Source organism: Etheostoma cragini, chromosome 22 (assembly GCF_013103735.1).
Source record: "Etheostoma cragini isolate CJK2018 chromosome 22, CSU_Ecrag_1.0, whole genome shotgun sequence".
Classification (NCBI taxonomy): domain Eukaryota; kingdom Metazoa; phylum Chordata; class Actinopteri; order Perciformes; family Percidae; genus Etheostoma; species Etheostoma cragini.
Window position 1 is genome coordinate 3,964,553 of NC_048428.1, and position 20,467 is coordinate 3,985,019.

The 20,467-nt window shown below is 39.9% G+C and overlaps 1 protein-coding gene across 4 annotated transcripts in view; it reads left to right on the top strand.

Annotated features, from left to right (window-relative positions):
- LOC117938255 (E3 ubiquitin-protein ligase HECW1) overlaps positions 1 to 20,467 on the top strand; it is a 186,271-nt gene that overhangs the window by 79,491 nt on the left and 86,313 nt on the right. For 3 of the 4 annotated variants that reach the window (XM_034862778.1, XM_034862780.1, XM_034862779.1), the window contains 2 exons: positions 4,763 to 4,861; positions 20,036 to 20,189. In XM_034862778.1, coding sequence (XP_034718669.1) covers positions 4,763 to 4,861; positions 20,036 to 20,189 — 253 coding nt within the window. The remainder of the gene's footprint in view (positions 1 to 4,762; positions 4,862 to 20,035; positions 20,190 to 20,467) is intronic. The other variant, XM_034862781.1, reaches the window with a different exon arrangement.

Sequence of the window (20,467 nt, forward strand, 5' to 3'; positions counted from 1 at the left end):
CCCCCCCCCCCCCCATTATAAGGGAGTATGAGCTCAGATCAGTTAGGCAAGAGAAAAAGCATTCAAAGAAACCCACATCATCTGCATTACACATTGGCAAGAATTACCATTTTGTTATAGAATTTCCCTGAGACAATAACAGCGACCGTTTGTAACCAATATTACATTGTGATGCTCAAAGGGAATATTCAGAAAAAGGGATAGTTACCCCTTTGGCTTTGACTTGGACAGTGGAGTAAAAGTGCTGCCCCGGGCCACCTCGACAGAAGTCAAGAGTTATCAGTGCCTTTAATATGATTTTCTTGGAAGAAAGTAATTCGTGTTTTAAGTTGTTTGATGTTTGAGAGCACGCTCCTTCTTTTGACAGGGTGATTTAAACTTTTGACATTCCAGCTTAGAAAGTTTAATTGACTATCTTTTATGCCTATAGTCCCAGGGCTGAATTTTTGTCCCAGTCCTTCGCCCCTGCCTAGCAGAGTGTTACCATTGGAAAATTTGCTATTTTTGGGCTATTTTTCCAAAGTGTAAATCTCTTAGTCAAGTGAACTTTTCACAGTGGAGAAGGAAGTGCATCTCTGTTTCTACCCAACCTGTTGAGCAGTGAGCACATATACGCTCTTCTCTGATAAAAGAGATTTTTCAGCTGCAAAATGATACTAGTGCCAATACTTTAAAAGTACTTTAGTTTACAAACATCAGTAATCGCAACGCTAAAATTTAAAAGTTCCTCAAACGTGCTCTACGTGTTGTCTCAGACTTCCTTGTTATTGTCTCCAGTCCCCAGCAAAGGTGAAGAGTTTATCTACACAGAAAATATACTGGCTTGGATTAGGCTCCTCCACTAGACTGGGTTAACCCAGCCCTATCTGCTGGCGATTTGATTTTGCTATGCAGATCGGGCTGGAAACTTGTACATTTTTCTATTGTGCTTCCATTACAAATCTGCGGGGACCAATCACAAACTGGCTTATCCACCTGGCGCGTTATTGGTGGGTCTAACACGATAACGATAGAGAAGTGCTAGTACAAGCTATTCTGGCTAGCACCAGACCAAGCTCAATGTTTAACCACGCGTTTGTTGAAACGTTTCTTGCCTGGAGTTTTTGCGTCCCTCTGCAAAGTACGTCAGCCGGATCGTTCGTCTGATTGGTTGAAGGCCTATCCAATTTTGTACATTTTGTACATTTGTACAACTATGCCTGTTGATTATGCCTCTTGTGCAGTAGAAAATACAGAGCAGACTCCCCAGACTTAAAAGATTGAGCTTTGTCTGGTGAAAGACAGACTACTACTCCACTGGAAATACATTACTATTCATGACAAAACAAAGGATTATGGGAATAGTATTTTCATTGAGTTTACCCAGATATGAAAAAACACCATTTATTAATTTATTTAGCTGTATTTTTGTAGGTCCCTACTAGGGGTGGAAATCTTGTGGGACCTCATGATCTGATTCGATTTTGAATCAAAGGCCAACCATTTGATTCTAAACCAATTATCGATTCATCTTGATGCAACAATCTTTCTATGTACATTTCCATGCTTGATTTAAAAATACACGTATAAATTAGAGTTTGCTTAAAAAAAGATTTTTTTTTCACAAATATGACTTTCTATGGACAATGCAATAATCAATGCAGGTTGCATTTCCACACAATTAAATATAATTTGTAAAAAATAAACAAATTATTTTTAATTTTTTTCTAATCTTCAAAGACTTCAAACACAAATCCTCCTGTTATTGGTAATAAGCAGCATATTCCTGATACAGAAAAAACAACTTTATGCTACACAATGTTGTGCTGCTTGCATTTCATCACATTGTGCAAAAAGTATGGAATTGGAATTAAGCTCTCAGACATAGAAAAAGCACTGTTCAATAGGTAGAAAAGTAAACAGAAATATCCTATCAGTGCTACAATTAAATCATGGAAATGCAACACATTAGTAAACAAACAGTAACAGTAAAGGTGCTTAATTTCCAATTAATAACTGGTGGATGCAAATGGAATATGTATGTTCCTGTGTAAGGAGCTGGTCGGCATGATTTGGTGTTAGCCTACTCTGTTGGGCTGTCTCAATACCCCCTGCAGTAGAGAATTGAGATACTGGTGGCCGGAATACAGAAGTACCCCTTGCCCAACTTGGAAAGCAAGGGATACATCACCTCATTCTTTCTCCACCAGCTGAGAGGGCCCTCAGAGAGGGGAAATGGTGGAGCACCACAAAAATCTTCCTCAGCTTTAGCATAGGCAAAGATGGGCTGCTGAGCTGTGTGACCATTTCCCAGCAGATTCTCCAACAAAGAGGATGGAGCTTGTTTCTTAGAAAGAGAGGGGCATTGCAAAGAGGATGATGCTACCCTTTTGGGAGGAGAGGGGCTTTGCAAAGTGGGGGTAGGTCTTATATTGGGAGGGGAGGGGCTTTGGTTCTTCTCCTTTGTGGTGTGGGTGTCCTCTGTTGAGCTGGCTTTACTCATCTTCCACTCTCACCTATTGCTGTAGGTAAATACAATAAGAGCAGATCCCCACTGTGGCCTCATTCTCACATTTCCACATCATGTCAATATCTCCAATCCTTACCACACACAAAATAATACTACAAACTTTAGAAAAAATAAAACAATAAATTAGGCTACCTATCTGTTAAATATTGTGTTATGTTGTCAAATGTATCTATTCAACAAAGTAAATAGTAAGCCTTGAAAATCTTAAAATAATGTTAGTTATCCAAATAAAATAGCATTATTTACTTTAAGTGATGCAGCTTCAGCAACAACTATTTCAAATGTCTCTTCTATATTCTCAGAAAGGAAGGCAGTCCCTTGAATCGGGTTGCTCTAAACCTGGTTGAGAGCACAAGCCCTAACGCAGTGTGCTTCTTTCTAGGTCAGAGGTGTACCTCTTCCTGAGGTCCTCGTTAATGACCTGCTTAATCTTGTGGATAGCTGATGATTCTTGCAATGTTGCCCATTGTTTCTGTTGCCTATTGTTGCCCATCTTTGGCCAATGTTGCCCATCGTTGCCCATTGTTTTCTGAAGACTGGTATCGGTTTGTGACACAGCAGACCAAGTAGTTTTTGCTTCTCCAGCTGGTACGCACCGACAGTGCTGCGGTGGAACAACTAAACTATGTGTCTAATCCTCGCCAGGAGCTTAGACAGAGCAGGCAACTTGAGCGCTCGCTGACAAGCCAGATTTAAGGTGTGGCCATAACATCTCAAATGCATAAATCCTCCAAGTTGGGCAGCAACAACCATATTAGAAGCATTTTCTGTGCCTAAAACTAAGTATTTGTCATTCAGATGCCATTAACGTGCTACCCTCTTCAACAAGTTTTCCACATTTGTGCTTGTGTGACTGTGACATTGCTCTTGTTTGGAGCACAAGTGACACTAGATGCCAATCATTGTTGCACCGTGGGCCGTGGCAATTGACGTCCATGTGTTGCATGTTATAGCCACCCTTCCAGTGTTCGTTAAAGTATCTTCAACTTTTGATTTGGTTTCATCGTAGAGTGTAGGAATTTCAGTGTCGGTGTAAAATCCCCAAAAAGGTATTTTGTACCTAGGCTCCAAAGTATGCACCATATTCTGAAAACCCTCATTACAACAGAGTTATGGTCTTAAGTCTACTGCAATACATTTTGCAATGGATTTAATAATCTGTCTGGCCCTATCCAAGTTTGGTGGCAGCGGTGCCATTGCCTGCTCAATTGTCCTTTGGCCGCCATCAGGGACGGGTCGCTTTTTTTTCCAACTCTAAATGGTATTAAGAAATGTGGTTTTGCAGATTTGTTGTATTTCCGATACATTATTTGATTTAAGTTCCACAGACCTTTCACATGGTGTAGGTCTTGTCCAACTTCATCTCCCCCTTGTAGAACCTTATCGAAGCTTTTAAAATAGCCGCTGCAGGTTGTATATGTTTGTTGCTCGACATTTCTCGCACATGTTTGGTGAATGTGTGTATAGCAGAGAACCTTCTGGCAGAAAGGAGAGTTTTCTGTGGTGCTCTGCAGCAGGCAAACAGAATGTTGCAGCAGGCAAACTAATTTCAGTTATTTTAACAATCAATTAATAACTAATAATCGAGCATCAAATTGTTCTAGAGAGAATCGCAATGCATCTAAGAATTGATTGTTTTTCCCACCCCTAGTCCCCTACGTTGAACAATGGTTTATCTAATCCATTTGTGATGGATCAAACAACATATCATTTGTAGAAAACAAAATGTGTCTGCTTGGTAATACACAAAAACTGTGTCAGTTAACAACTCCTTTGTATTAAAAGTGAATTTTGTTTTTAAACAATGGCTCAAATTACTTTTTGTAAAATGAAAGGTTTTGCTAGTGCTGCTGTTTGTTTCATTCTCAATACTCCTATCAACCTTGTTTCCAGCAGCAGCAGGTTGCTGTGTTCAGTAAAAAAAAAAAAAAAAAAGTATACGCTCAGCACCAAACAGCAGGTGCAGTTAGGCGCATTTAGAGACAAGCTAGTTACAATAGTGGAGCAGTTAGCAGCTAAATAGACAGTCTTAAGAGTTGTTAAGAGACCAAATTTAATTTGATTTATTTCAATAAACTCCCATATATGATCCTAGGGAATTAGGCAGAAACAATATGGTTAAGGGTACAAATATATATAATATAGCACACTCAGCATCCCAAATAAGTTTCCTTTGCCTGATCTGCCAGGTGGAATAGTGTATCCCCAGCAGTATGGTAATGTATCCCGTACTGTGTCTCTGGTGTCCTGTAGGCTCAGTCTTCCCCCCTCCTGTTGGCCATCTTCCAGTCCTGCGACCCAGCCATGACCTTAACCATTTTCCTGCTGCTACTGACCAAGCCTTACCTCCAAGTAAGAACCAACACCTCACAGTCTGATCAACAATGTGGTTTGCTGTTATTGTGGCTGTATGTGACAATCAAGTGCATGCTGCCAAGTCTGATTTCCAAACATATAACAGCTTTGTGATTGCAGTCATCCTCGCATCCTCCCATTGCACACTTTCTTAGGTTTAGATACTGTATACAGCTTCATATTGCTCTGTCCTGCTTGGTTTATGGTTGGATTTGCACTCAGTATTGGATGGCTCACTGGTCTTTGTTGAGTAATAGAAGGAAAGTCTGCCCAAACTCGGAAGGCCCAAACTCGACGCAGCTTCATACAACTAAGATTCTCTAACCATTGTGCTACATTTTACAATATCTTTTTTGTGAGCATTCTGTTTCTCTAGAATTATACAGCAGTAGTTTTTAGCTCCAAAAAATATTAATAGAATGAATCCATCTGTTTAACTCATGCAGAGATATAAAACGTAAGAGCAACAGTTTGTAGTTTTTAGTGGAAGTTAGACGCTGGAACTACCTCTTGCCAAATAGCAGCTGGAGACAGTGTGTCACAATTTTGCCTCTACAGGGAACAAAACATGTTGTTACACTGCACAGAAGTGATGAGTAAATGGGTAATAAGGCCAGCTCTTAACTCATTCTCGTGTTCTGCTTGACCCTGATTGTAGGTTACAGAATGTTTTTCCTTTGTTTCCTTTTTCATTCATGACCTGTATATTTTCTCATTTCAGAATCAGAGAAAGACTCATTGCCAAGTAGCACATACAAGATATTTGCCTTGGTTGTTGGTGCATACATGAAGACATTAAACATGAATATATGAAATTAACAGTTAAACAAAGCTCATTGTGGGACTCTCTCTATGGATATAATTCTGCACCAAGTCTGAATTTTGGCAAAGAGACTTGAGATATGGTATTAGGGGACCACTAAGGTCTATATAAATGCATCCAAAGAGCACCATGTCATGGGACCTTTAAGAAAAAGAGGTTGTATGGATTAGTGCAGGATGTACAAATGTGCAAAAAGTTCAGGATATATAGAATGTGCAGAGGACAGAATGTAGGAGTTAATGTCAGTGGGGATCAGGGACCTTGATACGCTGCAATCTGACCTTGTCCTTAGCAGTGGCAGCAGCAAAAGGTCCCCAAAGCGTCTTTTGAAACGACAGGAAGGACGTTTAGGTCTTTTGCAAGGCGCAGATTTATGGAGTTGGGGAAGATAGACATTAATACAGGCACATAGACATTTTTTTATCCTTTTGGAATTTCATCTTGCACCATACAGCTCATTAGATAAATCCAAGAGACAGACAGACAACACACAACAACTAAACCAACAATACACAAAACCAACCATTTCTACATCATAAAAATATAATTTCATTTCATTTTTATTCATATGGTGGGCGGTCATCTGCCTCCATCGGTTAAGGGTGAGAGAAAGAGACAGAGAGAGACAGACAGACAGACAGAATAGAGACAGACAGAGACTGGAGAGAATGGAGAATTGTAGCAGAGGGTGTCCAGCAGAAACATGGAGGCAGCAGGTGACTTCCACCACATATTCAAAGCCAGAAAAACCTACAGGAAGCAATAGGAGGAGAGAGCAGAGGGGCGAGAAAGCACAAAACTCCGGGAAAGGGAAGAAGTCGAGTTAATAACATGCATTAATGGGATGAAGTTGCGTACAGATGAAGAGAAGGAAGAAGAGAGAGGTGGTCAGTGCATCATGGGGAGTCCCCCAGCAGTCTAGGCCTATAGCAGTGTAAGTGAGGAATGGTTCAGGATTCTCCTGAGCCAGCCCTGATAAGCTTTATCAAAGAAGAATGTCTCAAGCCTACTCATAAATTTGGAGACGGTGTCTGCCTCCTTAACCCAAACTGGAACCTGGTTACACAGGAGAGGAGCCTGATAGCTGAACGCTCTGGCTCCCATTCTACTTTTGGAGACTCTAGGAACCACAAGTAACCCTGCATTCTGGGAGCGCAGTGCTCCCAGAATGCAGGGTTACTTGTGAAGAGAGCTGCAGAGAAGCTAAAATTGGAGAGATGTGATCTCTTCTCCTGGTTCTTGTCAAAACACATGCTGCAGAATTCTGGATCAGCTGAAGAGTCTTTATGGACTTTATCGACCAGCCTGATATTACAGAATTGCAGTAATCCAGCCTAGAAGTAACAAATGCATGGACTAGTTTTTCTGCCCAGGATATTCCTGATTTTGGCAATGTTATGTAGATGAAAAAAGGCGGTCCTTGAAATTTTCTTTATGTTAGAATTAAACGAGATGTTCTGATCAACGATAACTCCAAGATTCATCACAGTGTTGCTGGAGGCCAGGGTGATGCCATCCAGAGTAACAAACTCTTTGGATAATGCGCCATAGAGGTGCTTGGGCCCCAAAACAATAACTTCAGTTTAATCTGAGTTTTACATTAGAACATTACAGGTCATCTAGGTTTTAACATCCTGAAGGCATATTTAAAGTTTAGCTAACTGATTAGTTTCATCCGGCTTGATCAATAGATTTAATTGAGTATCATCTGCAACAATGAAAGTTTATGGAGTGTTTTCTGATAATATTGCCTAAAGGATGCAAATATAAAGACTTAGACTTCTCTTTATTGATCCATTTGGGATGACTCCCGCGAGGAAATTGAAAAGTAGCAGGATTGGACCGAGCACAGATCCTTGTGGGACTCCATACCTAACTTCGGCGTGCATGGAGGATTCATCATTAACATGTAAAAACTGAGATCGATCTGGTAAATAAGACTTAAACCAGCTTAGAGCAGTTTCTTTAACGCAATTAAATGTTCCAGTTTCTGTAATAGGATATGATGGTCAATGGTATCAAATGCAGAACTAAGATCTTATAACACCTGTACAGAGATAAGTCCTTTGTCTGATGCAATTATGAGGTAATTAGTAATTTTCACAGGCGCTGTCTCTGTACTATGATGAACTAAATCCTGACTGAAAATCTTCAAATACGCTGTTGCTATGAAGAAAGTCACACAGCTGTTGGACGACTGCTTTCTCAAGAATCTTAGAGAGAAATGGAAAGTTGGATATAGGTCTATAGTTGGCTAAAACACATGGATCAAGGATGGGCTTTTTCAGAATAGGTTTAATTACATCTACTTTAAAGTACCGTTGTACATAGCCTGTTAATAAAGACAGATTGGTTATCTCTAGTAGAGAAGTGTTGACTAAGGGTAAAACTTCTTTGAGTAGCCTAGTTGGGATGGGGTTTAAGAGGCAAGTTGATGGTTTAATGAAGAAATAATTGAATTAAATTGATAAAGATCAAGTAAAGCAAAGCAGTCTAAACACATATCTGGTTTTACAGCTGTTACTAAGGTTCCTGAAATAAGTCAGTGCGAGTTAAAGGCAGGTCTTGGTGAATTTCGCTTCTAATAGTTATAATTTTGTCATTGAAGAATCTCATAAAGTCATTACTACTAAGAGCTATAGGAATACTGGGCTCAATAGAGCTGTGACCTTCCGTCAGCCTGGCTACAGTGATAAAAAGAAACCTGGGGTTGTGTCTATTTTCCTCTATTAATGACGAGTAGTACGCTGCTCTGGCATTACGGAGGGCCTCCCTATAATTGTTAAAACTACCTTGTCGAATTAAATGAGAATTATCCAGTTTCCGCGATATTTGCTTTAATTTGCAAGTTTCATTGTTAAACCTTCAAGCTAACCGTCTTGGTTTTATTATCTTCTTTTTTAGAGGGGCAACAGATTCAAGTGTCATTTGCAGCGAGCCTGGTGCACTATCAACAAAATGATCGTTGAGTCCTCCGTTACTTTGTGACTTGGTAATTAATTAAAATCTGATGGATCCCATCCTTAAATTTAGCTACAGCACCATAAGATAGACATCTTGTACAGATTTTGCCTAATGGCGGGTAGTTCAGCAGTATAAACTCAAAAGTTATCAAACAGTGGTCAGATAAAAAGGGATTCTGTGGTAACACTATTAAATGTTCAATTTCAACACCATATACCAGAACAAGGTTGAGGGGGTGGTTAAAACGGTGAGTCAGTTTATGAACATTTTGAGAGAAGCAAATATAATCTAATAGAGAGATAAACGCAGTACTAAGGCTATCATTCTCATCGTCCCCATGAATATTAATATCTCCTACAATAATAACTTTATCAGTTTTAACGACTAAAGTTGACAAAAACTCTCCAAAGTCAGATAAGAATTCAGAGTATTGACCAGATGCTCGGTACACTATAACAAATAGAATTGGTTGCAGTGATTTCCAACTTGGGTGTGAAGCTTATTTGTAGACTAAAATTGAAGATAGCTGCAACTCCACCTCCTCGGCCTGTGCCTCAAGGAATGTGAGTATTGATAAGACTGGGAGGGGTGGATTTATTTAGGCTAACATATTCTCCATCCCCCAGCCAGGTTTCATTGAGACAAAATAAATCTATTTTATAATATGATATTAACTAATTTACTAGTACACCTTTAGAAGAGAGAGTTGTGATGTTTAAGAGTCCAAATATATTTTTCCTATTCTTTTGCACTATTGCACTTGTTAACAATTGTTATGTTTTCATGCACAGCTCTTCCTCTGTTTAGCTTTGATTAAAATAATTTTGATGGTTGGGGGGCAGACACCATTACTATGGGGTTTTGACTAGGTAATTCCCGGAATGGAGGAGCAGAGAAGTGTGTTAAACTGTTACTCTGCGTAGTTTTTTGTGCCGTTAGCATCAGTGGCCTATCAATAGTTGGGTGCATCATCGTCCGTGACATTTTAATGTGCAAACTTTTTCCACAGAGAGGATAACGTTATTTGCCCTAACTTATTCAGTAACATATTGCTGGTAGGAATAAATGATTTGCGAGCCTTATTGGTTTGTAAGGACAGCACCCTATATCTTCTGCCTGATGGCAGCACCACATACACCAGGAATACGGGATGTAGCCCGTCCCCGCAAATTGCTTGTCCTTTCCTCACCACTCTGGATTCGCATATTGTGGTCAGAGAATTTAACTGATGTCCAGCAGTCTTGCGTGCCATGTTGACTATCCTGTGTTATTTTTTTAGTTTTTGTCACTGACAAAGACAAATACCAGGCAATGAAGCAGAAAGTTAAAATACTCTCCACAAAACAGCAATAGAAAAGGACCATCATGTCTTTTTCTACTCTTAACCTTCTGACCTTTCTCATAATACACAGTCGCTGCAGACCACAGTCACTTTTTATAGATGACATCAGATTGATCCTACATTTTTATACTCTCTTACCACTTTAATCCTTTGCCCTTCTACAGTCATCTGCTGGTGGGTCAAACTCCCACATTCAAAAGTCAAATATAATTTCTTTAGTTTTTCCGTGTTTAGCAGAAGACAACTGGACCCGCACCATTTTATAAACTGATCTACCCAGGCCCGGTAGCTGGTTTCATTGTTGTTCCGTAGCAAACCTACGATCGCTGTATAATGCGAAAATTTTACTGTAACATGCTCCAGTGTTTTGCTCCTACATTCATTTGTGTACAGGGTAAATAAGACTGGAAAGTTTGTACTTCATTGTGGAGCCCCCAATGCTTGCCTTTTTTGGATCAATCTTTTTTGATATGCACCTTCTCAGCTGTTACCACAAGGGGTGGGCCAAAATAAAGTTGTTATCTGGTAGAGTTACTCTCTGAGGAAAAATCTGATGTATCAAATATTACATAAAAGTATTTAGTTCATTTGCAAGGGTCAGGTCATCTCCATTTGTGTTAATATGGCTCCTCCTAACCTCGTCCCTACCATTGTGTGCATCCCTTGTCATGCCTGTTTGAAGTCATTACCCCTCATTTTTGCCTCAATCCGTAGTTTATATTTATGCTTGCACATCTTGGTTAAATGCGTTATCTCCCTTTGTACAACCTTCTTCTGGGTGGACTACCATTGTTCAAAAGCATCCCTTTTCCTTTTCAGTGCTACTTTGAGTTCATTTTTAACCAATGGTTTGTCGTTGGAAAATATTTTACGTTTTTATCTGGAATCAAACAGTCCACACAAAACTGAAAATAATCTGTCACCACTGAGTTCAATTCCTCCAGATCCTTGCAAGTCTCAAAGAAGTTGTCCCATACAGTAAAGTCAAAACAGCCTTCAAGGCTCTCAGTCGCCTCTTCATCTTAATTGTCTTTATCTCAGGTTTGCTGAATTTAAGCTTCTGTTTGTAATATGGAACGAGATGAACCATGTTGTGATCTGAATCCCCTAGTGGCAGTTTTGCGTAACCCTTATAAGCGTCTTTGATGTTCCCAAAGCACAGATCAAGTGTTCTTCTCTTGTGGGACAGTTGACATGTCGGTAGTAATTAAGCAGTACATTTTTTATAGAACATCCATTGAAATCTCCAAGTATAAATTGTGCGCATCAGGTGCGATATCTTCTAACTTACTCTCCTCACTTAGCACTTTACCATTCTATGCTGGTGTTGATAACTGGGTTTGTGTACAGAAAACAACGTAGACGTCGACGAACTATAAACAAACATTTATGACGTGCTGCAGGCACTCGTGGCCGCTGTGCAGTGAATGGTCATTAGCTGTGAACTGTTATTGGAGTTTCTCAGAGTACAGAATTTTAGATCATCCTGATCAAGGTTGACCAACTGCTTATTAGGATTCTTGTAGCTTTTCTTGAACACTGGGTAATATTATCTTAACTACACACTATAAAGCATTAGGTCAGTAAATATTGAATTCATCATACACTACTATGTTTCTACATTAATCCTAGATATCCTCCATATTGCATCTATTAATACTCAATTGTATGTTATTTATTAAGATATAAATGATTTACTTCTCATCTTAAATGTGTGAAATGACTCTATTGTAATGCTTTATGAATGATGGATTCATCCTTTCTAACTTAAATATTATATCAATGGCCTAGATTGGCACCGCTACTCTCAAATGTTTAAAATATAGGATTTAGTTGAATTTTATAAAGACACTTAAAAACTAGTAAATACTTTCCAACTACTTGAACTAATCATGATATGCTGTATTATTAAGTGTAAGTATTATCACTTTAAAAAAAGACCTGCCTATTGACAACTTTAGACTCTGTTGCTCTTCTTATAAAGAAGATGAGGAAGCAAAGGAAACTAGCACCTTAGTATAACTCCCAAACTCGCAAATTAAAACAAATATTGTGAAAACTTAAACAAATGATGTTCCACCAAACTGAAAGAATCTTGTTTAGATTGGCAAGACAGTCTGACAACATATAGGAAGGCCATCAGAAATGCCAGATCAGACTGTTACTTATCATTACTAGGGACTGCCAATTGGAAGGTTGGTGGTTCAATCCCTGGCCCTGCAGTCCAATGTTGAATGTGTGTGAGTTTTTATCTGATGAGCAGGTGGCACCTTGTACGGCAGCCTCGGCCACAGTGTATGAATGTGTGTGAATGGTGAATGTTTCCTGTACTATGTAAAAATGCTTTGAGTAGTCGTTAAGACTAGAAAAGCGCTATATAAATACAGCACATTTACATTTACATTTATCAGTAATAGCAGAAAATAAGAACAACCCAAGGTTTATTTTCAGCACGGTAGCCAGGCTGACAGATAGTCACAGCTCTATTGATCTATTCCCATAGCTCGGGGTAGTGACGACTTTAAGAGCTTCTTTAATGATAAAATTATAACAATTAGAGATAAAATTCACCACCTTTTGCCCTTCATTTCTAATGTTTCATTTTTAAACGCTGGAGTTGCTAGAAAGTAAGACAAGACCTGACTTTTATTGGATAGAGCTTCAACAATTAATGTGTAAGGTCTCTTCAGCTAAGCCATCTACCTGTCTCTTAGACCCTATCCCAACGAGGCTACTTAAATAAGTGTTACCCGTGGTTAACACTCCATTACTAGATATGACCAATATGTCTTTATTAACAGGTTATGTACCACAGACATTTAAAGTAGCTGTGATAAAACCTCTTCTGCAAAACCCCACCCTCAACCCTGTGGGCTTAGCAAACTATAGACCTATATCTAACCTTAGATCTTAGATTTTAGTGCTGCATTCAGCACCATTTACCATACCATCCTGTTACAGAGAATGAGACATTTAGTTGGCATTTAAAAAATCTGACTACTTTGGTTTAAGTCATATTTATTCGATTGATCTTAATTTGTTAATGTTAACAATAAATCTTCCAAGTACGCTAAAGTTAGCCATGGGGTTGCAAAAGGCTCAGTGCTTGGACCAAGTCTTTTCACCTTATATATTCTTCCTCTAGCCAATATTATTATGAAACACTCAATTAACTTTCATTGTTATGCGGATGACACCCAATAATACCTATCAATCAAGCCAGACTAAACCAGTCAATTAGCTAAACTTCAAGCATGCATTAATGATATAAAATCATGGATGACCTACAATTTTCTGATATTAAACTCAGACAAAACTAAAGTTATTGTGCTTGGCCTTAAATACCTCCAATCTTAATTATCTAAAGATATAGCTACTCCGGATGGTAATGCCCTGGCCTTAAGCACTATTGTCAGAAAAAATAGTTATTTTTGATCAGGATATATCTTTTAACGTCCATCCAAAAACAAACCTCAAAAACAGCCTTTTTTCATCTTTATAACATTGCCAAAATGAGGAACATCCTGTCTCAAAATGATGCTGAAAAACTAATGCATTTGTTGCTTCCAGGCTGGACTAGGCTAATTCCTCTTTCTCAGGATGCTCAAATACGTCACTTAAGACTCTACAACTGATCCAGAAGGCTGCAGCATGTGTTCTCCGTTCTCAATTCAATTCAGTTCAATTTTATTTATAGTATCAATTCATGACAAGAGTTATGTCAAGATACTTTACAGATTAGTAGGTCTAGACCACACTCCAGAATTTACAAGGACCCAACAGTTCTAGTAGTTTCCTTGAGAGCAAGCAACAGTGCGACAGTAGCGAGGAGAAACTTCCTTTTAGGCAGAAACCTCGGAAAGACCCAGGCTCTTGGTAGGCGGTGTCTGACAGGCCGGTTGGGGTTAGAATGAAGAGTGGCAATAACAGTCACAAAAAATCGTAGTTCGTAGTAGTTCTTTGTAGTAGTTCATGGAATAGCAGGGCACTGTGCAGCATTACAAGGCACAGCAGGACGTGGCAGGGCACAGCAGAGCGTGGCAGGATGAACACGGGATTGCAGAACGTGTAGCGGGACTATGGCGAGCCTCCCTGATCCAAGGAAACATGCTGGGCAAAAAAGAACATAAGGACTCCGGGGAATGACTCCCCAGAGCTAGGTTAGTAACAAGCATTTCTGGGACATGGATGCACATATATGGAAAGATAGAAAGATAGAGGAGAGAGGAGCTCATTGTGTCGAAGGAAATCCCCAGCGGTCTAAAACTATTAATTCAATTAAATTCAATTTTATTTATAGTGTCAATTCATAACAAGAGTTATCTCAAGACACCATACATATAGACCACACTCCAGAATTTACAAGAACCCAACAGTTCCAGTAGTTTCCTCCAGAGCAAGCAACAGTGCGACAGTGGCAAGGAAAAACTTCCTTTTAGGCAGAAACCTCGGTCAGACCCAGGGTCTTGGTAGGCGGTGTCTGACGGGCCGGTTGGGGTGAGAATTTTGTAGTAGTTCATGGCATAGCAGGACGCTGTGCGGCATTACAAGGCACAGCAGGACGTAGCAGGACGTAGCTGGGCATTGCAGTGTAGCAGTTGAACATGGCATCACAGAACATGGAGTGGGACCAATTACTATTACAGCATTACTAGGAGAAACAGGGTAAAGAGAGGAGCCTGGTCAGGCTAGAACTTTCCCCAGCCGGATCGGGCTGTATCGCCCTGCTTCCCTCTATTTTTATTGTATTATTGATTACACCCCGACTACGCCTCAATATCCTGTCCATAAATATTACAAACAGGATTGGTGACAAAATGCAACCCTGGCGGAGGCCTACCGTCAAATAGCACGAATCCGACTTACTGCAGAGAACCCGGACACAGCTCTCGCTATGGTCACACAGAGATGGGATGGCCCCGAGAAGGGACACGCTCACCCCATACTCCAGCAACACCTCCCACAGTGTCTCCCGGAAGACCCGGTCATACGCCTTCTCCAGATCCACAAAACACATGTAGACTGGTTGGGCATACTCCCAGGCTCCTTCCAGGATTCTTGCAAGAGGGAAGATCTGATCCGTTGTTCCACGACCAGGACTGAATCCGCATTGTTCCTCTTCAATCCGAGGTTCGACTATCAGCCGAACCCCCCTTTCCAGCACCTTGGAGTAGACTTTACCAGGGAGGCTGAGAAGTGTGATATCCCTGTAATGTGCACACACCCTCTGGTCCCCCTTTTTGAAGTCAAATCTACGTCATTATACGTATAAATACATGCATAAATGCATGCTAAATAGTTTGTGAAGGATTTACTTACACTTTGTAGATGATCGTATGACACATTGACAAGTCATAAGAAACTGTGTTGGAATTTAACATTATACTTAATTAATAAAATGAGCTTCTTAATCAAGAATATCACAGTTATGATGTCAGCGTCTGTATATGTGTATGTGTTGGCACCTTATTCTTTTAAGTATCCAGCTCCGTTTTGCGCTGCATCTCACTGGTGGGGATGTGCCCACTACCACTACTGCTCTATGTATTATGGTTCCCAGGACATGATGCTTTTTGGGTGCTTTTATATAGGCCTTAGTGGTGCCCTAATATTGTATCTGAATTCTCTTTCCCAAAATTCAACCTTGGTGCAAAATTACAGCCACTACAGCCAGTCCCACAATGAGCTTTGCGTAAGACGTGCCATTTTTTTGTCTTTAGCTGTTGCTCGTTTGAAAGCCATGATATGTCTCTATTTCTCATGCGCGGGCCAAATTTCCTGGGCGGACGAAGCAAAGAAGACAAAACTCACTACGTACATGAAACAGAGGGAATTTGTCCCCATTATTCCTGCAGTTAGACCCAATTCTAGAGTTCTATTTATAACAATTTTATATAGTAACTGTCATGTCCTGTCAGCGTGTCAAGTTATTTTGAGTTAGATTCACATTTTCTAGTTTTTCCATTTCCTGTTTTATTTTGAAGGGTTTCTGTTACCCCTAGTGTTGTCTTGTTTTACTTCCCGTTTTTCTTAGCCTTTGTCATTATGTCCCCGCCCTAATGTGTTGCACCTGTGTCTATTGTCTCCCCTGTTATGTGTATTTAAGTTGAGTCTTCCCCTTAACCCAGTGCAAGATTGTCTGCTTCCCTGTGTCCTGTTATTCTGAGTTCCTGTTGTTTCACTCGATTTTGACCATTGCCTGTATTTTGGGATTTCCCTTTGCCTGCCAATTTGGACAACATAGCTGTAAGTTTATTAAGCTTGCTAAATAAACGGAGCGCTAAATGTCCGTGGTAAAGCTGACTGCATGCACGTCTTTCAGCATACACGAAACGTGATCCCTAACTGTCTTGTTTAATTTGGGTAGTGCAGTTTCGGAGATATATTTACAACCTGGGAGATCTTGGCTCCAAATGCTCCATTAAGGGGCAAAATCCCACAGTTTCGACAACAGACAGGTTTTGGTAATCCAGTACAATAAACTCCAAAACTTTGTTGGTTATCGTTGTTGCTTTTTGGGTGTCTTTGGGGAATTTATCTCGTCACTGGAAGGCAGTTTTCAGAGTTTGCTGCTGCAGTTTGTCCTTTTTCCCCCGTAGCTTTCGTAAATTCGTTGTGCTCTTTAGCGTGACGCGTTTTTAAATGTTTAATTAAGTTGCTTGTGTTGAAATTTGCAACACTCGTGCCACCCCTTGAAATTTCTTCTTTGCATATGTTGCATGTCGCCGTCTTACCAGTGGGAACATCCACTGTAAAGTACTGCCAAACTACCAACATGATGCGCTAATGCCTGCTTGTTGTAAAGAGGCGTTAGGTGATCAATTCTTCTTGGCCCCTCTAATACAGCAGCGCAACTATTTTAAGAGCGGCGAAGAAGAACTGTGTCAGAGCTAACGGAGCTAACCAGTTAATAGATTCCCATTTCTAATAGTTTATGTGGTATCGGATCGGTGCCTGGACTCCAGTACTCGCCGATACCGATGCCAGCATTTTTGGCAGTATCGGAGGCATTTGCGATACTGGTGTCTGAATCGGAACATCTCTAATTGTGGGTCCATCTTTTTGTTTGCGTGATAGTAACAAGATTTTTAAAGAATTTTACACTCTATTTGTCAATATCTATCTCTACTGAGGAAATGTGTTCTTTCATAGAGCCATTAGGGTTCACCCAACTGACAAAAGAGCATAGAGAACTCCTTCATGCAGATTTAACTATGGAGGAAATTAAAAAGTCCTGCCTGTGGGGGCCCAATTGCATCACAGCAGAATTCTTTAAGAGTTTTGCAACTGAACTGGCTTAGATTTTATTAGAGGTATATACAGGTAGAGAGGCACTGGAGAAAGGCACACCACCACCAACATTTGGGAAGGCTTCGATACTTGATTACTAAGAAAGGTAAAGTCCCAGGAGACTGTAAAATTTACCATCCAATTTACTTAGTGCAGTCAAATGTTAAGATTTTTTAAATTGGCTAAATAAGGTTATTACTTTAATTAAAGAGAAGCGGCTTTAAGAGAGGTCAAGATTAGTTGAGCTGGTGCGCCACAATGATTATTTTTCTGCATTACAGGCTACAAATATTTCCTTTTCCCAAACTCTTGCAGGTCTATACCATGTAAGAACTCGACAGCCATACAAATCGGATCTCTGAAGTGGAATAATTTCAGCACTGGAGGATGCTGTAGATCCAGTTGAGGAAGTGCTGGAAGGACAGGAAACAATCATATTGATGATCTGGAAAACTGTGGGAGGAGGAAGAAAATAAGCATTGTCAGAGTTTTCTGTCAGTTTTTTAAACTTAAGCTTCCTAATTGTGTTTCAATTTGTTTGGTTCCATAGATGGTCCGTGGTAAACTAAACAGATCCATCTCACTTGTCAGTGATTCACTGTAAAACTCGCCAAACCAGTTCACTCAACTCTAATTACAGCGGTTTCCTCTACTGCAGAGGTGAAACACTGAATCGTGTTTCCACAGGATCCAGGGTGTTCCCAGAACACCAAAATTAGTCCACTTGTCCAGAAAATGAAACTAATTTACATATAAACATTTGACTGCGTGCACCCTTTAGCCGCTTTCGCATGCAGTTGATAACTATGACAAGTGGGTGCCAAGAATATTTATATTCCCGATCACCTGTGCACGGACTCCTGCTGCGTTCAGGACCCTGGCCAACGGAATCAGAGTTCTTGAAAGATAGTGTTTACCACACTGCTCGGTTCCCAACATGATAGCAAATAGCCATACTGCTTTTAACTCAGAGGGAAATTTGAAGGCTGTCTTATGGAGCATTTCAGGGAATTCAGAGTTATGTATTGGTAGATCTCGCCTTTTTTGGAGAGATTGGTTGGTTACATGGCAGAATCTGTCTCTTGTGGTAAATTTAAATCCTTTGACTTGATATAGCAATTTGGGATCCCTAGGTCTCAGTTTTTCAGATAGTTGCAACATTGCAATCTGTTATATAGATAGAACAGATAAGATAAGGTGTTGGACTATGGAAAAGTCATGAAGCTTCTTGATATTATTCTATGCTTTTATATATATGCGGTACCTGGGGGATGGAGCCTGGTCAGCCCTCAAGAAGACATGGTAAAGGGATCTGAGTTTTATGTTGGACAATGAGGGGTGGGAGACAATTTGTACAAATATTAATACTGTTACACAATGTAAGGGTGCGCCTCATTTAGTTAACGATAATGGATCGCTTCTATTTGATTTACTCCAGATTGTATGGATTTGGATTATAAAACACACCAAGTTGTTGGAAATGTAAGACAGAACATGACCAATTACTTCATGTCCTGTGGTCCTGTGATAAATTCCAGGAATTGGGATACATAATAACTTACAGTATATTGGATTGCAGAGACCCAGATGACATTCAGAACAGGATTGTTGTAGTAGTAGGTGTTAAAATCCTGAAGAACCAGCATTAGAATTTAGAGAGAATTTGTAATACTAGTGCAGTGCCCCTTGAAAATAAGCCTGTTTGGAACGTGCCGGTTGCTAGGTCTGTGGTGTTGCTGCTTGTACAATTCTTCAAAACCAAATTCTACCCCAAAATTACTTACAGAAGGACCCCAGACCATTTTACATGCAACTCCACTGTATAGCCTACTACTGACTTACAGTGTAGGCTACTTCTACGTCAGATGAAGACATTGTACTACTGTATTTGTCTGACAGAGAACATAATCACAAAATATCACAACGAAAATGTGGAGTATTCGGATACTAGCCTCATTGACTCATGGCAGTGCGCTGCCATACAGGTTTAATGGCTAGATGGTTGAAGATTGACGGTGAAGATCTGATTTGCTGGGGTATTTTGCCGACAGTAAACTTATTAGTAGACTCAATTAACCCGATCTAGGGTGACTCTGATGAAAACTGATGTCTTTCTGGTTCAACTCAACAAGATTTCCACTCATTGCACAGCGCTCTGAAAGAGTAATCTCCAAGATTCTGTTATGTTCTGCCAGCTCACAGCATTTTAATACAATAGCAGGAAAAGTCCCCCCTGCATTCTGCATGTGGTGTCTGCATTTGATGTGCAGGTTACCTTCCTCCCCAAACACAGACACACATATATAGATATGTTTTGCTTTATTAGATAGATAGCCTGCGTCACAATCTGTCTGCACTTGTTGTCTGCAGCTGGTTGTGCTTTGCATGTGTGGGATTCCGCGACGTCCTTAAATTCGGGAATTGTCGTTTGTTTATTAAATATATTTATTGTATGTAGGAAGGAGTTTGGTATTTCGGGGGGGGGGGTGAGACATCAGTCTGCTGCACTACATATAAGTAAAAGTACAGCTGTACAGACCAACAAATTGTGTTTGTTTTATTTATTACATAATGACACTTGAGTTCATGATTTTAACGTTTTTTTATTTGTATTTTTGGGTTTAAATTACTGAATAAAAGTAATAAATTATTTTGTTGTTTTGAAATTCATGTTTTACCCGCCCCCACACCGAATCAAAGAAACTTAGCTAATAACATTTTCTAATTCTTCCTCACTTCTCTGTTGCCACAGACTGGGAAGCTCGTATCGACAGCCATGGCAGAGTTTTCTATGTGGATCATGTGAACCGGACCACAACCTGGCAAAGACCAAGCCACAGCACCAAATGTAACGCCGGCATCCCCCGCTCAGGATCCACACAGCAAATGGAACAACTCAACAGGAGGTCAGACTGTCAATACATATAGAGAACTCCAAACATAATGATTATAGTAGACACCATAGCCTTTATAAATCATGTGGCATGTGTTGGCATACCAACACTGTTATTTGACATCAATATTTTGAACTTTTAACTAAAATACCCATATAGTGCTTTTTAGGCACTATATGGGTGTTTTTCTTAGTTAACAACATTTTAAAATTGTAAAAACAATGTAGGGTGAGTCAATGGCTTACTACATATGTATTTAATGGGGTATTAATTTCAAAATGTATTTTTTA